Source organism: Canis aureus, chromosome 12, assembly GCF_053574225.1.
Source record: "Canis aureus isolate CA01 chromosome 12, VMU_Caureus_v.1.0, whole genome shotgun sequence".
Taxonomy (NCBI): Eukaryota; Metazoa; Chordata; class Mammalia; order Carnivora; family Canidae; genus Canis; species Canis aureus.
The window spans coordinates 41,886,395-41,910,688 of NC_135622.1; the positions used below are offsets into that span (position 1 = coordinate 41,886,395).

At 49.3% G+C, this 24,294-nt stretch overlaps 2 protein-coding genes across 3 annotated transcripts in view; one reads left to right on the forward strand and one right to left on the reverse strand.

The window, feature by feature from the left end:
- Positions 1-24,294, forward strand: part of ALK (ALK receptor tyrosine kinase) — a 682,206-nt gene that overhangs the window by 643,025 nt on the left and 14,887 nt on the right. Inside the window, exons 16-26 of the mRNA XM_077843727.1 lie at positions 1,351-1,533; positions 2,771-2,869; positions 3,385-3,537; positions 4,577-4,681; positions 5,836-6,022; positions 6,672-6,762; positions 6,895-6,959; positions 8,561-8,690; positions 15,170-15,267; positions 18,622-18,714; positions 21,454-21,555. Of these exons, the coding sequence (XP_077699853.1) occupies positions 1,351-1,533; positions 2,771-2,869; positions 3,385-3,537; positions 4,577-4,681; positions 5,836-6,022; positions 6,672-6,762; positions 6,895-6,959; positions 8,561-8,690; positions 15,170-15,267; positions 18,622-18,714; positions 21,454-21,555 (1,306 nt within the window). The remainder of the gene's footprint in view (positions 1-1,350; positions 1,534-2,770; positions 2,870-3,384; positions 3,538-4,576; positions 4,682-5,835; positions 6,023-6,671; positions 6,763-6,894; positions 6,960-8,560; positions 8,691-15,169; positions 15,268-18,621; positions 18,715-21,453; positions 21,556-24,294) is intronic.
- The window catches only part of CLIP4 (CAP-Gly domain containing linker protein family member 4), a 100,091-nt gene continuing 98,545 nt past the window's right edge, over positions 22,749-24,294 (reverse strand). Inside the window, exon 17 of one of the 2 annotated variants that reach the window (XM_077843721.1) lies at positions 22,749-22,887. In XM_077843721.1, the coding sequence (XP_077699847.1) occupies positions 22,770-22,887 (118 nt within the window). In that variant the 3' untranslated portion in view covers positions 22,749-22,769. The remainder of the gene's footprint in view (positions 22,888-24,294) is intronic. The other variant, XR_013349495.1, reaches the window with a different exon arrangement.

Genomic DNA, 24,294 nt, shown 5'->3' on the forward strand with positions numbered 1-24,294 from the left:
CAGCTGCTTGAAACCCCAGGCAGGTGCCACAGCCCTGCAGCTTCCAAAGCTGATTTGCCTGGGGGTTTCCATTCTGTTCTGATCGTCCCTCTTCTAGACTGAGCTTGTTCCTGACCTTGGCCTCCTTTCCTACAACCCAGCTCCTCCTCTCTAGCACAATAGTGATCTCCATGCTCAGCTTCCCCCACCTAGACATCCCTCTGCTGCCCGCTCGGGGTCCAGAAGAATCTCTGCCACCCATTCTTCCAGATGCCCCTTCCAGGCTAGCTAACCCTCAGGGTTCTGCAGACCCACGCGCTGCTGTTTCTCCAGGTCCTCACCACCTACCAAGTGCAGGAACAGAAAGTACTGTGCAGCTTTTGGAGTAGACTGCCTGTTGCATGTCATATGAAGCAACATAGGGGGAGACAGAAGGAGTCCTGGAATCTTAAGGGGCCAGCAGGAGAGGTTGATTGTGGTTAGCCTGTGGCCTTAAGATAAAGCTGCATTGAACCTCAGCTCTGTAAATAGCATTTCCTCTGCAAGAGCTCAAAGCAGCCCCAGGCACTGGGAAGCACAGCTCCAGTGGCTGTCATCACAAGGGTCCTGCCCACCCCTTCCCCAGCCCCTTCTCCACCCCCATCTTCCCTGCCCCCCTTGGAGCAGCAACTTAGAAGCAGCCAAGCAAGAAGAAGCTTCAGAGTGTGAAGCCCTCTGCACACGTGTTGTACCTCCTATGCCCAGACATCCCTACATGTCGTGTGGTTTGGGAAGCATTTTGCATGCATTGTCTCCTTTGATCCCAACATCGACCCAATAAGGCAAGTCTTACTATCCCCAAGTTACAGATAAGGAGACTGAGGCTCGGAATGGGGAAGTCCCTGCCCAGGGTCTCAGAGCTAGTAAAAATGAAGCCCATTAGGTTGTCCGACCTAGTCCAGGATTCCTGCAAAGGAACTCCACTGCAGTGAGCCCAGCAGGATTTTGATAGTTGGCTGTCCAAGGACTGGCAGGTCCCCGTTCTTGTTGGGATGCAAAGCATCAATGAAACAAAGTCCCAGCACTTCAGGAGTTGGGGGCATGGAAAGAAGGCAGAGGAATGAGTTTAGTTGTCAAGCTGCTTGCCCCCCCACAACTCCTCCACCCCTAACCAAGCATTCTCCCCAGCTTGTGATCCAAAGACCTAGTGGGTCTGAAGCATGGTCCCAACTGGATGCACACGGCTGTGGCCAAAGCAGATCTCACCAGGGCAAAGGGCACGCTCCTGTTTTTCCAGCTGTGGATTCCAAAGCCCCCAGGCCCTACTTGGCCCTGGTGACCGAATCTAGCCAGAATCCCCTCACTCGGGGTTTTCTCCGTCTCTTCCTACAGGTGGTGGAGGTGGCTGGAATGATAATACTTCCTTGCTCTGGTCTGGAAAATCTTTGCTGGAGGGTGCCACCGGAGGACATTCCTGCCCCCAGGCCATGAAGAAGTGGGGGTGGGAGACAAGAGGGGGTTTCGGAGGGGGTGGCGGGGGGTGCTCCTCAGGTGGAGGAGGCGGAGGATATATAGGTAAAGATGATTCGTGTTCAAGGTGTCACTCCCTCCCTTCTTAGTCCTAGGCATTCCCCGTCCTGTCCCTGCCCCTCGCCTGCCCTCCCCTGGCCCACCCCTAGTGTGGACTGTGATGTCACCGTGCACGCCTTCCTCTCAGCCCCATAGGACCAGCCAGAGGCAGGGTGTTGGCTCTCGAGCCAGCATCCTGCCTCAAGGCTTCCATAGCAACAGCCTCAAGATCTCGTGTGTTCTCGATGCCCACCTGTCCCAAAGCCAATGATAAAGGGCTTTGATTACCTAGACTATTCTCTGAGCCAGCCCTGAAGTCGCACTGGCACGAGAACCTTGGAGGCCACACTCCCCGGGCCTGTGCCTCCCTCTGGATGGCTGGCCTAAGTCTTTGCCAAGCCAGCTCCCTCCCTGAGGGCCTGGTTGGTGGCCTCCAGCCTCACAGGCTCCCTCTCCCTTCCCTACCCCAGCCCACCAGCTTCCAGAACTTTGCCCTCTCCATGCTGATGGGCAGCCCCAGCCCACCCCGCCAGCCAGCAGCCCGCCACTGGCCCAGCCCTCCTCCGAGCTTCAGAGCAGAGCACAAGAGCCTTCTGAAGCTGAGAGGCTGGGAGGCTGGGAGGCTGGGAAGCTGGGGGGCTGGGCGGCTCCATCATCCCCACAGATTAGGACATGACGCATGCACGCACCGTGATGTTCTGTCTGTGTTTTGCTTTACGCTGTGTGTCAGATGCTTGTGTTAACCAGACGCTCTTCTCTTCCAAACTCTGGGTGGGCGGGAGGAGTCTGAGGGGGGAGCCCAAAGATACCCAGTCCAGCCGAAAGGAGGGACGGGAGCCTGAAGGCACAGAGGCCCATCCCCCCATGTCCCACCCTGACCCCATGGGACTGGAGAGCAACTCCTCAATGCTAGTGGCCTGGCCAGTTCTGAAAGAGGTACCGAGGGGCTAGTCCAGCCTGAGGACACCAGACCCCTTCTGATTCTTGTTCACCTGACCTGCTTCCCAGCAGCCCCAGTGCAGTGCTGGGGACTCCCCGGTGGGAGCTAGCCTGGACCTGGAGGGAACCCGATGCCAAACCCCAAGTGCCACCCCTGTGCCCCAGGGCTCCCTTCCCTCCCCAACCACCCCCCCACCAGGCCCTTCACCACCCCGAGGCCCCTGCATGCCCCGCTGGTGTGCAAATGTGTCAAGACTTGGGCCCCCTGCCTCTCTGGGTTAAACCCTTCTCTGGTTTGGTACAGGCGGCAACGCGGCCTCAAACAATGACCCCGAGATGGACGGGGAGGACGGGGTTTCCTTCATCAGTCCGCTGGGCATCCTGTACACCCCAGCTTTAAAAGGTATCCCCTCTGCCAGGCGGCAGGAGTGACCTCCTCAGGCCAGTTCTCCCACCCAGATAGAACGTCAGGGCCACGGACGCGAGTCCAAGACCCAAAGGCATGATTACGGGTCCCTCACAGGCAAGTCTTCCCAGGGCTCATCTCGGCAAGTTTTCTGGGAGTCAGGATGTGTGGTCTGAGATGGATGTGAAGACGGAAGACTGACTTTGAGGCAGGCTGGTTCTAGAAAACGCTGCCGCAGAAGTCCCCTTACCGGCGCCAGCCGGCCCGAGGGTCACGCACTTGGACCCTTCCATCTGCCCACAAAAATGAGCCACATGTCCTCTGTCTGAGCTCCTTCAGATCCATCAGGGATGTCCCTCCACACATTGGTGCTTCAGTGGCAGTGGGACGTAGGGACAGGAGCCAGAGAACCCACACTGACCAGCTGGCGATAGAGCACAGAGGCCGGAAATGGGGTACGGGGTGGTCTTCTCCGCCTCAACCCAGAGCTGATCCTCCCTTCTTGTCACCAGTGATGGAGGGCCACGGGGAAGTGAATATTAAGCATTATCTAAACTGCAGCCACTGTGAGGGAGACGAGTGCCACATGGACCCAGAAAGCCACAAGGTCATCTGCTTCTGTGATCACGGGACAGTGCTGGCTGAGGATGGCGTCTCCTGCATCGGTAGGAGGGACGTGAGGGCGGTGACAGGGAAGGGGCCCAGAGTGTGAACCCGCAGGGGCTGCGGCTAGTTTCACCATCTGGGACGCCCCAGGTGCAGTTTTGTCAGCGCTCTGACCCGTCTGACTGTCCCAACACGGGTGCTCTGAGGACTGGGCAGACGGTCCTGTGTGTGAAAGGCAGGTAGGGGCTCATGAAGGACCCCTCACTTGTCTCATCCCACCCCTAACCCAGGGCATCAACCCTCACATCCCCACCAAGGGGCCATCCTGCCTGCACTGGAACACCCCCAGTGCCAGGGACCTCGCACTCCCAAGGCACGCTGATCCGTCAAGAGTGCCAGAGTCGCATCCTGTGCCTTTCCATTTCCACCCTGAGGTTTGCTACTTGCAGAACCTCTCAGGCGCTGCAGGGTTGGAAGACAGAGCTGTGTCCTCCTCCTGCAAGTCTCCAGATGAAAAAAAAAACCCATTTGCTTCCATCAGTTCACACAGGACAGTTTTATGTCTCTTTCCTATCTGTGTCCCACATCTGTGAGTATTCTGGTGACCAGTGTCCATGCGAGATGTCTTGTCCAGGACCAGGCAGGGGATCCCAGTGCAACCAGACCCCCCCACCCCCGTCAGTCTGGGCCCAGTGCTCTGGGGGCCCCAGGCAGTAACTCAGCCTCCAAGTGTTCCTGATGGGTCCCCTCTGTGCCAGGGTCGTACAGAGTCTGTACTGGTCACCTCAGGCCTCTGAATCTCTTCCATAACCACCACTGGTCCCCCTGTCATCCTGCCATTGTGCAGTTAATGTTTGGGATCAATGTCCAGAATTTGACATTTATCCCTGTCACATGTTTCCTCCACCCAGAAGCTATTAAAATTTGTTAACCAGAATCAGCCCATTTCCTGCCCCTGGCCCTCTGCAAAAGAAGGCCTTCAGGGTCTGGAAGGAGCAGGTGGTGCTTGTCCTGGAGAGGGAGGGTATTTCTGCCTTGGAGCTAGCACCGAGGATGACCAGCATGGTCACCGGTGCCCCATGGGGACCTTTCTTGCAGTATCCCCCACCCCAGAGCCCCACCTGCCACTCTCACTGGTCCTGTCCGTCGTGACCTCAGCCCTCGTGGCCGCCCTGGTCCTGGCTTTCTCCGGCATCATGATTGGTGAGTGTGCCAGAGCCCTGGGGCTTCCAGGGGCGGGGTGGGAGGGGTGTGGAAGGGGCCAAGGAAGGCAGATCTGGTGAGACAGAGCAACATTCAGCCTTTGCCATGGAGGCAGAGATGTCACTGTGGGTGGGGGGTGATTAGGGCCGCCCAGGCCAGCCTGAAACAGAAGCCCCCTGCCCCAACCCCCAGCACCACTTCTGTTTCCTAGCTGAACTGCCGCTTCCACTCCTTGACCTCCCCCTAGAGCCTTCTAGAGGCACTCTGCTGAGGAGGACACAGTAGCCAAAGCTTACCCCCAACCCCAGAGTTCACTTCCAGCTGCCGCCAGACATAGTGCAAAGGGCTTCAGGGGACATAGGGTTTGGCTCACTCCCCAGAGAACACCTCCAGCCTCACCCATCCCCACATCAAGCAGGCAATGCAAAGTTGGCTTCTCAGTATTTCTGTTAGGCCTGTGAGCCAAGGTGAGCGGAGAGGTCTCGGCGCTGTCCAGCCAGGCTCTCACTGCGGGAGGTGCCCAGGGCAGGTGGGCAGGGACATGAAGGAAGGCAGAGGGGAAGGCTCAGTACCGGCAGCTCTTTCAGACCAGCCCCTTTAGGGCAGTTGGGGGCTGGTAAGGGGTGCGTAAGTCCCATATGATGCCATCTTTCAAAGGGACAGGATGATGAAAGCTAACGCTTGTTGCACACCACATGCCAGGTGATTTACACATTTTAGTTCACTGAATCCTCACTTGACGCTCTGAGCATGCTTGGTCCATTTGAGAGAGGAGGGGCCTGAATACACAGCCGTCGACTCACTTGCCCTGGCCCATAACTGGGGGCACTGGGCTTTCAAAACACAATCCACGCTGTGCATCACAGTTTCATCCTGTGTCCCAACGGACTTGGCCCCACGGAATATTCTCACAGATATATAGTAACAGCAGCAATGATGGTCACTTGCACCGGTAGAGTTTTTCAAAGCCATTTTACGTTGGTGAATTCATTTCATTATTTGTTAGAATCACTAAGTGTGATGGAAATGTTCAGATCCCAGAGGAGGAGATGGAGATCCAGGAAGGCTTCCTGGAGGAGGTAGCCCATGCTGGGCTTCAAGGGCCAGGCTGCCTGGCCCAGGCCACGTTGTAGCTAACCTTCATCTGCCTGTAGTGTACCGCCGGAAACACCAGGAGCTGCAGGCCATGCAGATGGAGCTCCAGAGCCCCGAGTATAAGCTGAGCAAGCTCCGTACCTCGACCATCATGACTGACTACAACCCCAACTACTGCTTTGCTGGCAAGACCTCGTCCATCAGTGACCTGAAGGAGGTGCCTCGGAAAAACATCACCCTCATCCGGTGAGTGCCCCCCTGCCACTGTACTCCGGGGTGGTGCGGGTGTGGGAGGAGTTCAGGCTGGATGGTCATCCCCACACCATGGATTTTTCCAGCCGCAGGAGGCCAGCACAACCACCCCTCAGGGCAGTTCCAGCCCTCCCAGGTTTAATGCTTAGGGCCATTTGGAGAGGTATTTAACTGTTTAACACCCCATATATTCACGGGGTTTGCACAATGAATGGAGAGCAAGACAGGGAACCAGAACATTCCTCGAAGTCCCCTGAAGTGCCCCCTCCCAAGTCTTCTCGGCCCCTCATTCTCCAGGTGGAGCAAAGTGTCCTCCTCTGAGCTTCCAGGGCACCCCATGCCTTCCTCCATCATTTACTGAGCACACTCTACAGGAATGTCTGCCAAGGATCTGTCCCTCCCCAAGAAGTGGGAGCCTCTCCCCGGGCAGGGCCCTGTCCTCTTCACCCCTATGACCCTGACGGATATCAAAGACCTAGTTCGTCTTCATTGAATAATAAGGCAGGGGAGGCCTGGCATTGTATGGCAAAGCAGGTGGAGGGTGTTACTCCTCAGTTTGCAGGAAACCCCCTGCCTCTTGTGTGCCTTTCTCCTGGCCCCCACCCCGCCCCCTCTGCCTGACCTTGCCTTTTCCTTTGCACAGGGGACTGGGCCACGGTGCGTTTGGGGAGGTGTATGAGGGTCAGGTGTCTGGAGTGCCCAGCGACCCGAGCCCCCTGCAAGTGGCCGTAAAGGTAAGAGGCGGCTCCATCATGGCCCTGATCTTGGCCGGCAGTCTCTATGGCCTCAGCTCTTGGACCACACACCCTCTTACCCCTGCGGCTCACAGCCTCCTCCTCCTTTCCACCCTCCCCTTCTGTACCCAGACGCTGCCTGAGGTGTGTTCTGAACAGGACGAACTGGATTTCCTCATGGAAGCCCTGATTATCAGGTAAATAAAGCCACAGAGAGACGCCCCCTGTTAGATGTTTCTGTCTCCAAAGGAAATGGTGTTGTCCTCCAGCGTCCCCTTCCTCCCCACCAGGAGGCTCCCTAAGATTTTAACACATCTTACCAGAGTGAAATAGCCCCAGGTGGTTGTCTGAGAAGAAAAATCTCTGTGGCCTAATAACCAGAGGGATATCCCTCTGCCTTCCACTAGCACCCCTGTGTCACCCAGTGGGATGTTCCCCAACCCCCCCCCCCTTTTCTGAATAGAGCATGCTAATTGTTGCCAGTGGAAGACACACTTACTCCCCAGGTAACTTTTCGACAAAGCCCCTCCCCAGTTCCAGCTCTTAGATCTTGTGTAAAGACCCGCGGGCCTAACTGATGAATTCTTGAACACTACCTCTGAAACTAATGATGTGCTGTATATTGGCTGATTGAATTTAAGTAAAATAATTTAATTTAAAAAACAAAAAAAGAAGTGTGCCCCTAGATGTGATGGAGGCCACCGCATCCTGTTCCCCACCAGCTGGCTTACACCCTTCAACGTGTGACTCTGGCGTCCCCTAACTAGGAATCTCAGTGCCCAGGGCTTGGGAGGGCATGTGCTCCGGCCGCAGACCACCTTAAGGAGGACACAGGTGCTTGACCTTGAGATCTCGCCACACTCATAGCCTCCTGTTATGCTGGAGAGCCTCAAACATCCAGACACATGCGAGTGGCCTCGGGTCCCTCCCCCCCCCCCCCCGCGTGAAAGTGGACAGTATGTGAGGTGCCTGTGTTGTCCACAGAAGGATGCACAGCAGGGTCAGGGCCTTGCTTTAAGGGTAACCTATTGTCTGATTACACATGTAATACATGATTATTGAACAACACTTGGGAAGTGTAAGATGATATGGAAGGAGGCCCAAATCACCCAGTCTCACTCTTGCTGATAACCCGCCACTATTCTATTTCAGCATAGAGCCATGTAGACCTTCGGCTCTGCGTGTGTGTGTCCAGACGGAGTTCACCCGCCCCCCTGCCCCACACGTCCTAACAGGATCACATTAGCAAGAAAACCCAAATCGTAGGGCCTCTCGGCCAGACTTACTCCGTCCCCATGAGCACCCATGGGGGAGGCACGCACAGGCCTCTTCCTCACTCTCTTTCACACACGGTCTCCTGGCAGGGTTCACTCGGTCCCCAGAGGAAGCAGTTCCTTCAGCTCCTCTGCCTGACGCGTCCTCGAAGAACTCACACATGAATCCTAGCAAGCAGTCCACGCACCACTGTCCCCACTGTCCCAGACCCTGGCCGCTCTCTCGTCCCGCCTGCCCTCTGACCCCACCTCCTTACTAAGTACCTGTGCAGCAGCCTCCTGCCTCCAACCAAACACTCTCATGCAGACTGGACTCCTGCCCGGCCTGCCCTCTGGTTCTCGCACCTGCTCAGGAGTGAGAGCCCCCCCCGGCCTAGGCTGGGCATGGGACCCGGCTACCCACATGACAGAAGGCATTTACATAATGCAGCTGCTGAAAACATAACTTTGCATCCTGCTCTTCCTCCTTAAGATTTTCCCAGACTCAGCTCAGTTAAATTTGGTTACTCCCCTCTGCTCTGCAGCAAATTCAACCACCAGAACATCGTGCGCTGTATCGGGGTGAGTCTGCAAGCCCTGCCTCGATTTATCCTCCTGGAGCTCATGGCAGGAGGAGACCTCAAGTCCTTCCTCCGGGAGACCCGCCCTCGCCCGGTGAGTGAGAACCAGTCTTGCCCTAGTGGTTGGAGCCAGGGAATGGAGCAGAGGGCGGGAGGGGCAAGAGTGGGCAGCCTGAGAAGCAACCTACTCAGTGGGACCGAGGGAGTCAGCCCTGGGGCTTGTATCTGGGGGAATGGCCAGGAGAGATTGCACAGAAGGTGGACGAGGGCTGAGCCCACCCTGGGGAGCTTGAGCAGGGCTTGTGCAATGGGGCCTCCAGCCTGAATCCCTTTTTGTGACCTGCTGATTCCGAGAATTAGGGACAAGCACAGAGGAGGACTTTCATGCCAGCCATGCCATTAATTCAACTGACTTGGGGACAGGACATTCTACATCTACTCATTCTGGACCCCACTAACCTCATTTCTTAAGTGGGGACATCCTGACCTTGTACCTTTACTGTCAAAATAAAATACTATAATATTTATGAAGGTTCTGCATGTGTGTCATGATTAAGGGGCTGGAGCTTGGGGGAGTGAAGAAACCTGGGCGGACCCAGGAATGCCACCCACCCCCATCCACCAACCCTAGTTAGACAACCATGTGGCTTAGGACTGTGAAGCCCGTAACCACAGGATCGGCACTGTGAAATCCAAGGGCTGGACTAGAATCTTTCTAAGGTGGTTCTAAGTTATAAGACATAGCACATGGGGCATGCCCAGAGTCCAGCTGCCCACTCCTGTCACTGCCGGGGTCTTCAGGAGGCTCTGGGCACCAGGAACTGGAGCAGAGAAGAACCCTGAGCTAGGACCCAGAAGTTTCCTCAAGTAGCTGTGGACCATGAAGAGCATGAGGAAGACTTGCACCCTCCCCACCCCCAGGAAAGCAGAAGAAGACGACAGCAGCCTTGCTACAGAAAGCCCAGAACTGAACACTGTGCTCTCTGGGACTCAGACGGGAGGTGGATACCGTGAAAGATCACGCCTGCTCTAATCCCCATGGTCGGTCAGACTGAAGTTAGAATACCTTAGCCCTGGGAGCCTCCCTACGATGCCTACAAGCTCCTGGGTGACCTGTCTCAGCACCTAAGAAGAATCCAGTCTAACTTCCTGAAAAGACGAGTGTGTGCACACCTGAGCGCCCCTGGCAGGGGGATGGGGGGAAGGGGGAGAAGGACCAACCCCATCCCATAATTACCCTCATCCACATTATCTTCGTCTTCCTCCTAATTGCCACATTTCTGAAAGTCACCCTGTGAAGTAGACGGCGTAGATCTCACCTTAATTGTACAGATAAGAACACTGTGGCTCAGAGAGGTTATGTGACTTCCTGAGGCCAAACAGGAAGCGGCAGAGCTGAGACTGGAACTCAGAACTTGGGATTCCTGATTTCGGGGCTCTCTCCAACCTACCATGCTGTTTATCCCAATGTGCTCTTTGGGGAGCCATGCAGTGCCAAGACGAGGTTGGGTCACTGAAAACCAATACCACCAGCCGTGCAGACATCTCTGCAGGGTACGGACACCAGGTTTTCCCACCACCACTCAGCAAGGCAGAGCCTTCAGCTCTTGTGCTCTGAGATTCTCGGCAGTGCTTGTAGCAGAGGTCAAATGGGGACACATAGCATCACATTTTGGGAAGAGGCCTAGCTCTGGGTTTCCCACTGGACATTCTTAAGGCTTGAGAAGGAAGTACTGTGCATGCCAAGGACAGATTTCCTCATAAAGGGGAAATCCCCATACCTGGCCAGCCCAAGGGCATTGTGGGTGGGGATCTTCCCTCTCTTTTGGAGGCAAAAACATCTTTTGATGATAAAGAGGATCTGTATATTGTCCCAAAGAATGGAGTACCAGCAAAGAAAAACAGGTCGTTCATACCTCAACCACCTTCTACCCCTGTGTCACCCTAAAGAGACTCAGAACGAGGAGCCTGATCTAATTCCAAGTTGTGACCTCGAACTGCAGGCACTGCCCAGGGGATGCCCACAGCCAGAAGATGATCGACTCTCCTTGGAAGAGCCGCTTCTGAGGGTCAGGATCCCACTCACCAAATCCACTCTTCTAACCCTTGACCCCACTCTTCTTCTGTGTGGCTCTCCTTGCCCGCCACACACCCCAAATCCTGGTAGCACCCCAATCATCCTGCTCCTCACCTTCATGCACACCCACCCATCCCAGGCGAGCTGGTCCTTCTGGGGATGCCTGCCCACAAGAGGTGATTTTAAGTGCTGGATGATAGCTCTCCAGAGCGAGCCCGTGCCCATGTGTTTGTGGCAGCAGCTACCCTGGGCATTTGGGAGACTTGCTAGGCATGATGCATTCTCAGAACCACAAAATCCAGGTTAGCTGTGTGAGGATCAGGTTGACTGTGAGAAAGGAACATGCATTGTGGTGGACAGAGGGGGCTACACCAGTAACCCTTCACAGAATGAAGGAGGGAGGGACTGGCTGGTGGGCATCGCAGCTGGAGAAATATACACACCAAAAGATGGTGGGTAGAGTTGTGACACTCTCTGGATTCAAAGGCCTGAGTTCCAGCTGGCTCACTTGTTTGAAGCCCCCAAGACTCTCGGGGCTTACCCGATGACCTGCTGTGTGCAGGTGCTTAGCTAGGCATTCGGAGTCAGACAAGGTCTATGGTCTTCTCCTCCTGCCATCCCTGAGGTCCAGCAGTTCCATAGATGATCAGGATCGAAGGACCTCAGAGATGGTCCACCTAAGAGGCTCTGGCTTCAGATGACATATGCACGGACATGAAGTGACAAAACAGATGTACAGATGCAGAGGGACAGAATGATCCTGGCGAATCATGTCTGTCATGGAAGCAAAATTCATGCGTACAAATGAAAACCTCATTTGGTCCCAGGACCCCAAGTTCTCAAGGAGGAAAGACCCTTTTTAATGTCAAAATAATTTTACAGACCCAGTTTTTATTCAACAAATATTTATCGAGGGTTTGAGATATGCCAGATATAAATCCAAGGGCTGTCTTTTGGTATCCATTGATTCAATCAATAATGACAGAAGCCATCGAGGGGTCAGTAGTCTCTCAATTACAGGTGGCCGTCATTAACCACAACAGTGTCTGTACCTATTTGGAACATGGCAATGCCTGTGGGCAGCAGCTCTGGGGAAGATGCTCAGTACACAGGAGGCTCCCGGACCCAGAGGTCACAGTGTACAGGTCAGAGCCTCTGCTTTGGGTTCATGCCCGAGGGCAAATCGGTGGCTCCAAGGTTGCCAGACCAGTGTTGGCTCCGACATGCATGAAGGGGCATTTGGTGCCCATGAAAAGTCGACCACGTCAGGAGCCTGGAAAGACGAGGCTCCAGCAGCAGTGACTTCTCATCACTTATGACAATGACCTTGTGTTCCCTGTCTGCATCTGCTTCTTCCGTTCTCCTTTCTCTCTCGCCCTTATCTGCATCGACTTAAAATATATTCCTATTCTGGGGGTGCCTGGATGGCTCAGTTGATTAAGAATCTGACTCTGGATTTCAGCTCAGGTCATGATCTCAGGATCATGAGATCCAGCCCCACATCAGGCTCCACGCTCAAGGGGGAGTCTGCTTAAGGTTGTTTCCCTCTACCTGTCCCCCTGCTCGCTCTCTCTCTCTCTTTCTAAAATAGATAAGTAAAATCTTTAACATATATCCCTATTCTGTTTTTCACTGGTGAAACAGTTCACTCCATCTCCTTGTGATTCTTTACCTAAGGAAAGAAAAGATATCAATATTACTCTGCATATTATTAGGACATATGTTACTCCCTGGGAAGAGCCTCTCAGAAACTGAGACCAAAGATATGATTCTCCTTCACTGGGCCTGTTTTCTTCAATTGTAAAAGTAGGATTTTGGTCCAAACAGTGTCCCTGAAGGGAATAACAGTGCCCCGAGGTGCTACACACTCAACATTCATGCTTAAAAGAATCGTGTGATCAAACACTTTTCAGAGGCATGCAGACGGCTCTCTTACTGATTTGCAATGGACATCAGAGCATAGCAAAGACTGATAATTCCTGTGTTCAAGAAACCGATTTGGCCCAGAAATTCTCGTTCCTGTTTGATCAAATTCCATCCCACAAATCTGCTTTGGGACAGGATATTTATGTCCATGACCATGGCTGCCCAAAGGATGTCTGGTTACCAAAAAAATTGCCATACTCAGGGGCAAATAAGTGGGGGAAAAAAAAACATATTCCAACTCCTTCTTTGCCCAGGATTGATACAAATGCCATTGGACACACTAGCTATGCTCTGCATTGTTAGTTTAACTATCAGTTTTGACACAACATCTAAACCTTCCCCAATTCTCCCCCAGACACACACACACACACACACACACACACACACACACACAGCTTGCCAACACTCCACTTCTGTGCAAACTGATTAGTGGAGCAGTTAATTTGCTCTAAGCAGCCAAAGACAGGTTGCTCAGATAAACGCAGCCCGTGGGTTAGTTCTTGGGAAGATTTAGTCCCTACAGCATGCCAGGCATTTAAGACATCAATGGTCCTTGCACCCTGAGTGATGGGCGCTAAGACACAAAGAGACTCAGGGGCAGCTGTGACCGGTCCTCTTTTATAAAACATTTTCCTGGACAGAAAGAAGATATTCCTAATACTATAGCAAAATGGATTAATATTTCCCTTGGAAATATATTATCTTTTTTCCTCCCAGGAAATGGGTAGTATCTCTCTCACAGTGCCCGGTGATTCTGACCCTAACAAGGCCCCTAGAGAAGCCAAACACAGGACCCTTTTCCCAAGACTACCATGGCGTCCAGGCGGTAGCCCCACCATAACTGCAGGTCCCTTCATGAAGGATTCACTATGTGCCTTGTAACAATCTAGGGAGGGTGAGAGTGTCATGCCCCTTTCTCAGGCAAGGACACTGGCTTGGGGAGAGGCAAAGCAATTAGTCCCAGGTCACAGTCAGTAGAGGATGAGCAGAGATGAAGCCCATGTCAGGTCAACTGGCCACTGAATTATATCGCTCATGGCATTTGTGTGTTGTATTCTGATTCAGTTGGGTACTCTGCACTGTATCCGTATATACTCCATCCCTTCTAGGACACATTGTCCTGAGCAGCCCAGTTTTAACTCCTAGAATCTTGCCTCTGCCCAATCCAGATCCCAGCTCTGGGCAGTTTTGGCTCTGGAGTGAGTCACTTAGCTTCTCTGAGCCCTCAGCCTTCTCCTCTTTAATATAGACATACCCTTTCTTCCTTACGTCCACACAGGATGTTGCACCAAAGGAGGTCATGCGCGTGGACTTGCTCTATTGCATATAAGGCACTGCCTGATGTTCCATGGGCAGAGGGTATTCCCTTCCCTAAATTGTCCTCCTCAGAATTGAAGCATGCCCCAGAGAAGCACTACTCCTGTCTGCCTCCCCTAGACCCATACTATTGCTCCAAGGAGTCCTGAGGTGGCCTTGACCTGCGGCAGAGAAAGCTCCCAGGCAGCCTCTGGTAAATCATAGTTCAACTATAATCAACTATGCTTGGCTCTCAGTTCTCACTGAACCACTGCAGTGTGCCGAGCATCGTGCTCTATACAGTGGAAGTGGACGCTGAAATCCCTGCCTGGAGACCTCACAGTTTCCATAGGAATATGGTCAAAGAAACTCAACAGCAGTGGATGTGACACTGCATGATAACATGCTGCTACAGACTTCAGGGATTTAGGAATTAAGAGAGACGCCAAGATGGGATGTCGCCTTCAGAAAACACTTCCAGGAGCTTAGCAAGGCTGCCGAGGAAGCTGAGGCAAGTACACCCCATGGGCGGGGTGATGCCTCCTTTTACACAACAGACTTCACATGGGGACACTCAGGTGGCTCAGATGGTTAAGTGTCTGCCTTCAGCTCAGGTCATGATCCCAGGGTCCTGGGATCAAGTCCCACATCAGGCTCCTTGCTCACTGGGGAGCCTGCTACTGCCTCTACCTGCTGCTCCCCCTGCTTGTGCTCTCTCTCTCTCTTTGAAAAATAAATAAATTTTTAAGAAGATTTTTCTTTTCAAGAAAAAAGTTTGAGATAGCTCTTCACCTGCCCAGCATTTCCTGAAATTTTTTCTTTTTCATCCCACTTTAGGTCTGGGTCTTCTTGAAGACTATTTCTTTAAATAATTTTAAACACTTTAAAAGCATTTTCTCCCTTGATTTCTTCGCAGGTTTGTTTATAATTTGGGGAGGTTTGAATGTCAAGATTAAGGTGGAAAAATGTGCAAAATAATGAAAAGGGGACAGGAGCCAACCTGTCCTGGCCCACCCTGGGCTGCTCTAGTTTGGGGCTCTCAGCCCTGGCTGTACGTTGCACTGACCCAGGGGGGTGCTGTGACCCCTGCAAACACTAGGCCCACCCAGAGAGGCGGGTTCATTGGTCTGGATCAAGGCCCGGGCATCTGTGTTTAAAGCAGCTGAGTGATTTCTGATGCGCGGCCAGAGCTGAGACCTCAGCTTGAAGCCTGTGTTTCAGATCTTCTCTCCCCATGAGCGTCTTGTCAGTGGATCGCTTATGTCTCCCCACAGAACCAGCCTTCCTCCCTGGCCATGCTGGACCTTCTGCATGTGGCTCAGGACATCGCCTGTGGCTGTCAGTATTTGGAGGAAAATCACTTCATCCACCGGTGAGTCTACGTGACCCTGCTCTTCCCTCTACCTTCTGCACGCTCCCCTGCATGTCTCAAGAGCCCAGATCCCCACCACCCCCTTCAGAGTAGAATGGTAGGTCTCTCTCCAGACTTGTTGGGATGACTCGGCTTCACTTGTCCTTAAGATAATTACTCTGTCGGGGCTTCATTTACCCCATATGTAAAATGGGTATCATAAAATATCCATCCCAGTGCTGGAGATCTAGATGAGCTGCCCTTGACCACTTCGCCTCGGGGATTCTTGCCTCCATCACGTTAACATTTTTCCCATCTAGAGAACCAAACTCTTTAAGGGAAGTTAGAGGAGTTCATATTTTCACATATTTGACTTTGGGTAACTCAAAGGCAAGGACCCTGTTTTATTCATCTTCATACCCTGGTATATTGTGGGGCACAATTAATGTCTGTTGGATACATTAAACTTTTTTCTAAAATGTTCTGAAATGAAGCAGAATGATTATTTTCTTTGCTTCCATACTTCATTTCTTCTACTCTGTAGGATCCTTATGTTTAAATAGGTGTTTGATTGGGACATCAAACCCACATGTAATGCTACAGACATGATAGATTATACATATTTCTTTCCATGTGCATGTTGATGACTTTCTCAGTTGACACCTTGATTCTGAAATCTGAAAAGTCAAATAGACTGTTAGGCTCTTTGCAAAGCTCCTGCTAATGATATGCTTCACAGTTAGTAAATACCAGCCTGGTGAATGAACAATCACTTCTTAACCCATGTCTTCAAAGAGTGTAAGGCATGTTCATAATAATTAGAATATGTAACTACAAAGCAGGAAATGAGAGAAGTTGTATGAGTTCAGAAATGGAAAAGCATGTAAGCAGAGAGCAAGCTATGCTTTCTGCTCTAATAAAAATGGAGAAATTAAAGACCAAGAAATGCACTCACCTAGGCTCCTAAAGTCCTTCCTCAAACAAGGCAAAAAACACTCCTACCAGCATGTCCTTTCACTGTGACTCCATCACTTTGGTTTTCTGATCTTCCTCTTGATCCTGACTCTGCCCAACTTGTAGGTCTTGTGCTTAATAGAAATAAAAGGAGCTGAGACCAATCCTTCAGGTTCCCCTCCAAAGCTATGCCCTTGCTTCAAAGCCCCAGGTAGCCTTGTCCTTGTTCGTGACCTTTTCGTTGTGCCCAAAACTTTCCATAAATCTCAGCTCTGGCCTTTATTGGTGCTCAGACGGGACAAGGTTGTGCAATTCTTGGAATTCATCCTTGGCTAGAGCCATCTTTCCACCTGTTGTCTGTGTCCTCTACTGGAGAGCAAGCTGTGCAGTCACCTTGGTGACTCCGGACACCTGCCTTCCCTTCTCACCGAGATTGTTTCTGCTTTCTCATCTCTGCCCCATGTTCATCACCGAGCATCCGGAGTCTCCAGCTAAGGGACCCCATTCTTCTTTCCTCTGACATTTTGAAATCTGCTTTCCTAGAGCTATGATATATTTGGACTATCTCCAGTGCTCTGTTATTACAGATAATGAGACAACAGGATCACATTCTCTCAAGATTCCTATCACTTCCACATCTGTAAATAGTTACCAAAGGTCAGAATTAGATCCCAGAGTAATAGTTTGTTGCTACTTTTATCTTTTTTAGAGAAATGAAATTGTCAAAGATCAAATCAGGAATGTATCAGATGGTCTGCTTTATAAGCAAAAGGCAACTTCCAGCAGCAATTGTCTGTCCCAATCAAAGCTTCTCTGCTGGGGTAACTGGCATTAGGAAATCATCTTTTACACCTCCTCGCTGGCTGCGAGCTCTGTGACACACTCCCACAGCAGTGTGACCTCTAATCCTCTCTCCTCCCCTGGCATCCGCCTCAAGATTCACAGGCTCCCCTGCATGCACACCTCCTGAATTCAAAGTGGAACTCCTTCCCCAGATTCACAGGCTCCCATTTTTCTATTAGACCTGTTTCCTTTGGACATGGTTTATTGCCATTTCAAGAATTATGGGTCATTCTACCAATTCTTGGTGTGTTCTATGATATCACATTCACTTTCTAGCCATTAAATTCAAGATCACTTTTTTAAGCAACCATTTCATGCACATCAGCGTAAAGACCTTCCTGGAGATATAAATATTGTTTCTGGTCTACTTCAGTATATTTCTCTTGAGAAGCAATGGCTATATATCCTACTATTTTTCTTCTTTTTGATGTCATATATGTTATGCTTTTGTAGTTTTATTAGGGCATTTTATGCACCATTGCTCCTCAAAATTCAACTGAAACCTTCTGCATCAGGTCAGTGACATTAACAACATCCATCTCCCACTCTGACTCATTGTTCTGGTGTCTTAACTGTCCTAATGACCCACAGTCCAGATCTTGTTTATTTTCCGTGTCCTTATTTCTCCACCAAAGATCAAGACCTTTGGGAAACCAGATGAAAATATGAAACCACCACCTGTACTCCCTAAGAAGTACTCCTATTTTTTTCTGTCCAGGACTGTAGTATTATTACAGACCCACTCCAGACTTCTTCTGGATGCATCCTTTATTCCCACATGCATGTCAAGGATGGGTAAGCAGTTGATGAGTTGATGAGTCCTGGAGAGCTTTGACCATGCCTTCCAGGCATGCTATAGGAAAACAGGCCATCTAGAGTACAACAGCAAAGAGAACATGATAACCCTATGACTCGAAAGAAAGCATTCTTCAGCCACAGAGCTGTGATGCATACAGCCTAGCAAAGGCTTTAGTGAAATCATGGATGTAAGAATAATAGTAGCTTATTTAAAAAGACAACTAGAATTATTGGAGAATACCTTGACTGCTCGAACTTAGTATCATGGAAGTCATGCTGTCTCAGAACACTCCTCAGGCAACTGGCAGAAACCAACAGCAATCTGTACAAAACCGTAGCCTAGGCCAAATGGCATTTCTTATGCCCCTATATGATCTTCTTTTAGCTAAAGTTTTTTAATAAAATGAGAATAGCACCCTGTATCTTCTAGGGTTGTTGTGATAATTACCCATGAAACACTTAGAACAATGCTTAGCACAGAATAAAAGGCCAATACATTCTAGTTCCTATTATCATTACTTTCATTATTATTATCCCATTAAACATTTTCAATCATCTTCCCTAATCTGTTTCCACTCGCCTATTAGTTCTGAGGGCTGGAATTGGTCGAGCTATTCCTCTCATACTGAAGTATGATGTAGTAAAGAAAATAGAGGGCAGAGAAGGGAACTATTTGAACATCAGATTAGAGGTGAAAATCCTTGTGATGAATATTACATGTTTATCCTCCTGGAAATAAAATTAGGAAGTGTATTTTCTCTTTTCTTTTTTTCTTACCAGGGACATTGCTGCCAGAAACTGCCTCTTAACCTGTCCAGGCCCTGGCAGAGTGGCCAAGATTGGAGACTTTGGAATGGCCCGGGACATCTACAGGTGAGCAAAGGTGGCCATCACCTAGCGAAGCCCCATCCCCTCAAGAGAATGGGATGTGGATGCTTACGCCCTAAGTCATCTCTGGTATGCTGTCAACTTGTCACCTAACATTTCCTTAAGTCCCATTCCAGGACATACAACATCTTAATTAGTGCCCATGTCTGGTGGTCTAATTCTAGGATCACACTGCAGTCACTGACACCAGGTTCTCAAGTACATTGTCTTTCTGGTTCCAACTTCCTGATCCCAGAATGTTCTCAGACACAGAGTAACCCGGATATTTGATATGGAGAAAGTTCTCAGTAAACTTTTACTTAATGCCTCTCCTCAATATTCAGGAATTCTAAATGAACTTGGGCAGGAGCACTCCTGAACAAGCAGCATAATGGGCCAGCTCCCCGGTCTTCTCTACACCAGGAACCACAGAAGGGTGGTTCAAAGCCCATAGGTACTTAGCTCAACTTCATCTCATTTTCCCTGTCCTATTCTCAAGGACATTAAAAAAATAAGATAATTTTTCTAATTACAAAGAAAACCCTTCTATTGTATGTACCTTACTCTTCTCACCCCAACCCCTAGTTTCATTTTCAGCTGATTATTTACAACTGTGACTTGTTGCATGAGCTGAGCAAATCACTCTTTTGCATGGTCACTACTTACACCACCCCCCACCGCCACTAATCCAGGCGTGGAGTGAGGAGAGATGGTCACATGGAGCTTTCACTCCTTGGAGAGTAAGGGGGAGCCCCAGAGGCCCCCAGAGAACTGATTGTGATCAACACAGGTAGGAATGCTGATGGCACCCCATTACTCCAGGGTAGATTGGGTGCTCCACTCTCCTCTTAACTTCTCAGAGTCTCAGCACCCCTCTGGCTCCTCTCTCAGAATACGCAAGATTGCCCTTGGTTGGTTTATTTATTTATTTATTTATTTTAAATTTATTTTTATTTTATTTTATTTATTTATTTATTTATTTATTTTTATTTTGCCCTTGGTTTAAGATACAAATATTGCAGCAAGACTTAGCGAGCGAGCCCTCCATGATTGGGCCCTTCCTCTCCATCCTCAGCTCTGACACTCTCTGGCCCTAAGCTTCACCACCCCAACTTGCCCTGTGTGATCTCACGTGTCAGGAATGGTCTTCCAGGAGAGCTCCTCACCACTCAACCCCACCAGCCGCTGCCTGAGAAACTCTTCCTGGACCTCAGCCCCACCTCCGTGTCACTGAGCTTTGTACTCACCTGCATCACTGTATGCACTGTTCTACACTCAGGTGTCTGTGTGCCTTTCTTCCACTAAACCGTAGGCTGGGGTGAGAGAGACTATAATTTATGTCCTCAGCACTTAGCAGAGTAAACACTCGGTATAGGAGGCCCCCTTCATCCACGTTTTCTCTTTTCCCAGTCTCAATTGTTTGCAGTCTGGAGGCAGATGATCCTCCTTCTGACATACCAGCGGAAGTTTTATAGCAGTCCAACTTTACATCCCAATGCCTGTGTCATTAGGCTCACTTCATCTCCTCACATAGGCATTTTATCATCTCACATCATCACAAGAAGTAGGGTGAGTACAGAATAGTAAGATATTTTGAGAGAGAGGCCACATTCACATTTATCACATGATATTGTTATAATTGTTCTATTAGTTTTGTCATTAATCTCTCACTGTGCCTAATTTATAAATTAAACTTTATCATAGGTACATGTGTGTAAGTAAAAGCTAGTGTATATAAGATTTGGTACTACCTGTGGCTTCAGGCATCCACTGGGGGTCTTGGGAGTATACCCCCATGGATAAGGGGGGACCACTGTACATGTTATTGAAGTAATTAATTAATCTAGGCAGCTAGTGGGGAGCTGCCTGCCTAAGCACACCCCAGTAGGAAAACACAGGGCTAGGGATAGAGCTGGCTTCAAAGGTATAAACTAGGGCAGCCCGGGTGGCTCAGCGGTTTAGCACCCCCTTCAGCCCAGGACCTGATCCTGGAGACCTGGGATTTTAGTCCCACGTCAGGCTCCCTGCATGGAGCCTGATTCTCCCTTTGCCTTTGTCTCTGCCTCTCTCTCTCTCTTTCTCTCTCTCTCTCTCTGTGTGTGTGTGTGTGTCTCTCATGAATAAATAAATAAAATCTTAAAAAAAAAAGGTATGAGCTAATTCATTAGTTTTTGTCAGTGATGTCTTTAATGCAGCTCATGATAAAAACTAATAATCATAAAAACTCATATCTTTGGAGCCAGCTCTGCCACCAGCCCTGTGTTCTGCTGGGTGTGCTAGAGTAGAGGCAGCACCCCTCTAGCTCTCAGGATTATTTGTTAAGTGACTATATTGAGCAAAACACTGCGTGAGGGTCACAGAGGATCCAAACAAGACATAGGCCCTGCTCCAAGTTCCTCCAAGTCGGATCTTCCATTAGGATTATCAGGCACAGGCTGGAGTATCATTATCATTGAGAGTTATAATACATGAAACCCATTGGGAAAATCTACCCACCTGCTACTGGATATTGTAGTCATTGCATAGATCTTTCTTTTCATGCCTCCAGCAGGCTGCCTCCTATTAAATGACACCAAAGTTCTTAACTTAAGAACAATGACCTGTGTTCCTCTGCTCTCCTCCTGAACCACATGAACCCCTCATTCTTTTCAGTCCTGTAATGGCTACAGCTTGTTGTTTACTGGCAGAGCTCCCACTCGGAGCCATCTCCAGGACCAAGTTTGGGTCTCCTCTTCTCCCCCACAGAGCGAGCTACTACCGAAAAGGAGGCTGTGCAATGCTGCCAGTCAAATGGATGCCTCCCGAGGCCTTCATGGAAGGGATCTTTACCTCTAAAACAGACACCTGGTGAGTCTTTCTGCTACCCTCATGTGGGTCTCACTGTGGGCCTCACACTACTGCTCTTGGGCCCAGTGCTCCCACGCTCTCCTGGGAAAGGGTAAGAGATGAGTCAATGCACCTCTACAACAGGGACTGTCAGAGGCTGGCATGTATCAGAATCAGCAGAAAGGCCTGGGAGAGCACAGATTGCTCTCCCCACCCTGGGAGTTTAGGAGTCGCTGAGAATTTGCATCGCTAACAAGTTTCTAGGTGACGCTGATGCCACTGGCAGGGGGACTACACATTGAGACACACATCTGATTTTTTTTCCACCTAACTACAAAGTTGGGGTTATCCCAGGAATGACACATTGAGTTAAGATTAGAAAAATTGATCAATGAAATTCTCTCCATTAACAGAAGAAAGGAGAAAATAAATATTGGCACAAAAGTGCTCCAGATTTAGTGGTGTTGAGACCCATTCCATGGTTAAAAATAAGGTGGAAAACACTGTACATTAGATCTCCAGAACTTATTCATCCTGAATAACTGAACTTTGTGCTCCTTGACCAACATCTCTCATGTCCACCTTCCTCCTGCCCCTGGCAACCACCCTTCTACTTTCTGCTTCTATGATTCCACCTCTTAATTGAGATCATGCAGTATATGTCTTTCTGTGTCTGGCTTATTTTACTTAACATCAGGTCTGACAGTTCATCTCTGTTGCCATAAAGAGCAGGATTTTCTTCTCTTTTAAGTCTAATATTCCATTGTATATATACGTGCCACATTTTCTTTCTTTATTTATCTGTCCATGGATATTTAGGTTGTTTCCACATCTTGGCTATTATGAATAATGCTGCAGTGAACTTGGGAATGCAGCTATCTCTTCAAGATACTGATTTTATTTCCATTGCCTGTATACCCAGAAGTGGGATAGCTGGATCTTAAGGTAGTTCTGTTTTTAATTTTTTGAGGAAATCTCCATACTTTATTACATAATGTCTATAAAAGCAACATATAATTTTAAGTGGCAGATTAAACTTGTGCTGTCTGCCAAAATACACTCACGTGCATGCACACAGGTGTGCATATGCACACACATGCACACACACATGCACACATGCATACCCACACACAACACTAAAGGGAATCATTTCAGTTGTGTAGAAACCCACAAAGACAAAGATGACAACAATGACAAAATTTTGGAAACTGGGAAGTTTATGGACAAGTGATACCTTACTTAGGAGACTGGAAAGTTGACGTATAGGTCCAGAAACATCCTTGTTCACTCTGCCTGAAAGCCCCAGAAAGGCCCAGAAATTGAAGGTGCCAGATACCGCTGGAAGTAGAGGTGCTGCAGACAGGAAAATCAGTTACAGATATGTTTTAAAAATAACCAGATCCTTGGCTCATTCCTTCACCCCCATCTCTCCCCTACCATCACACAAAACCAGGGGTTCCCTCTGTGAAGAGATTGAATGAAAGCCTTTCTGGTCTTGGGGACATTAGACATCATGGAGGATGAATTTTCTACTATAAATAGGGATATATATTTTAAGTCTACCTACTTAAAAATGTATGCCGCCTTCTTCTGTTCAGCACCAAGAACATGCCACAGGTAGGAGCTGATCAGAGAACTCCTCATTGGAGAAACTAACCAATGAAAAGAAAAATCTAGATACTGCCAGTGGTAGTAGGCTAAGTAATGTCCACCCAAACATATCAGGTTCTAATCCCAGGAACCTATAATTGTTACCTTATAAGGAAAAAAGAGTCCTTGTAGATGTGTTAAGTTGAAGATCTTGAGGTGGGATGGTCACCCTAAATTACCTGGGTGGGCCCTAAATGTCATTACAAGGGTCCTCATAAGAAGCAGGTAGAGGGAGATTCCATATACAGAGAGGAGGAGGCAGTGTAAACACAGAGGTGGAAGACATGTGACCACAAGTCAAAGAATTCTGGAAGACTCAAGAAGCCAGAAGAGGCAAGGAATAGATTTTCCTCTAGAGCCTCTGGAGGAAGTGTGGCTCTGCAAACACCTTGATTTTATCCACCTTAATTTTATCCCAGGATACTGTACTGATTTCAGATGTCTGGCCTTCAGAGCAGTGAAAAAATAAATTTCTGTTGTTTTAAGCCACTAAGTTTGTGGCAGTTTGTTACTACAGAAAAAACAGGAAATGGATATACCCCGTGAAACATGCAAGCCAGTTGCATGTTTACATGTTTACAGACAAGATCTGTAAAAGCTTCCCAATGGATTTGCAATGTCCCAGTCATAAAATATGAACATCCAGCCAAGAACCAACAAATGCTTGAAAAACGATTCTAATCTGAAGGAAAAATCATATAAAGAGGAACTTTGAGGAAGAAAAATACAGAAAGCTTTGGAAAACTTCTAAAAACTGTAATAACCTCTGAAAGATAAATTATTGCCACCATAATGTAAGGACAAAGGAGTATTTCAAACACAGTTTTTAGAGAAAAAAAAAGTTCTTAGAAATAAGAATAGGAGAGAGCCCTTAAAGAGATGGAGCATTAGTCTCTTGAAGCTTGTGTGAGCTGCACATAGGAACATCAGGTCAGGTGATCAAGGTCAAGCAGTGATAGATCATGTTCATAGCATGTGCCCTTGATCTGATGTGATGAAAGTGACATATAACCCCTGTGGTCTTTCTCCTCACACCCAACAACTCCAGTCTAATCATAAGGAAAGCAGAAAAATCCCAACTGGACATGCTACTAAAGCCCTGACCAATAC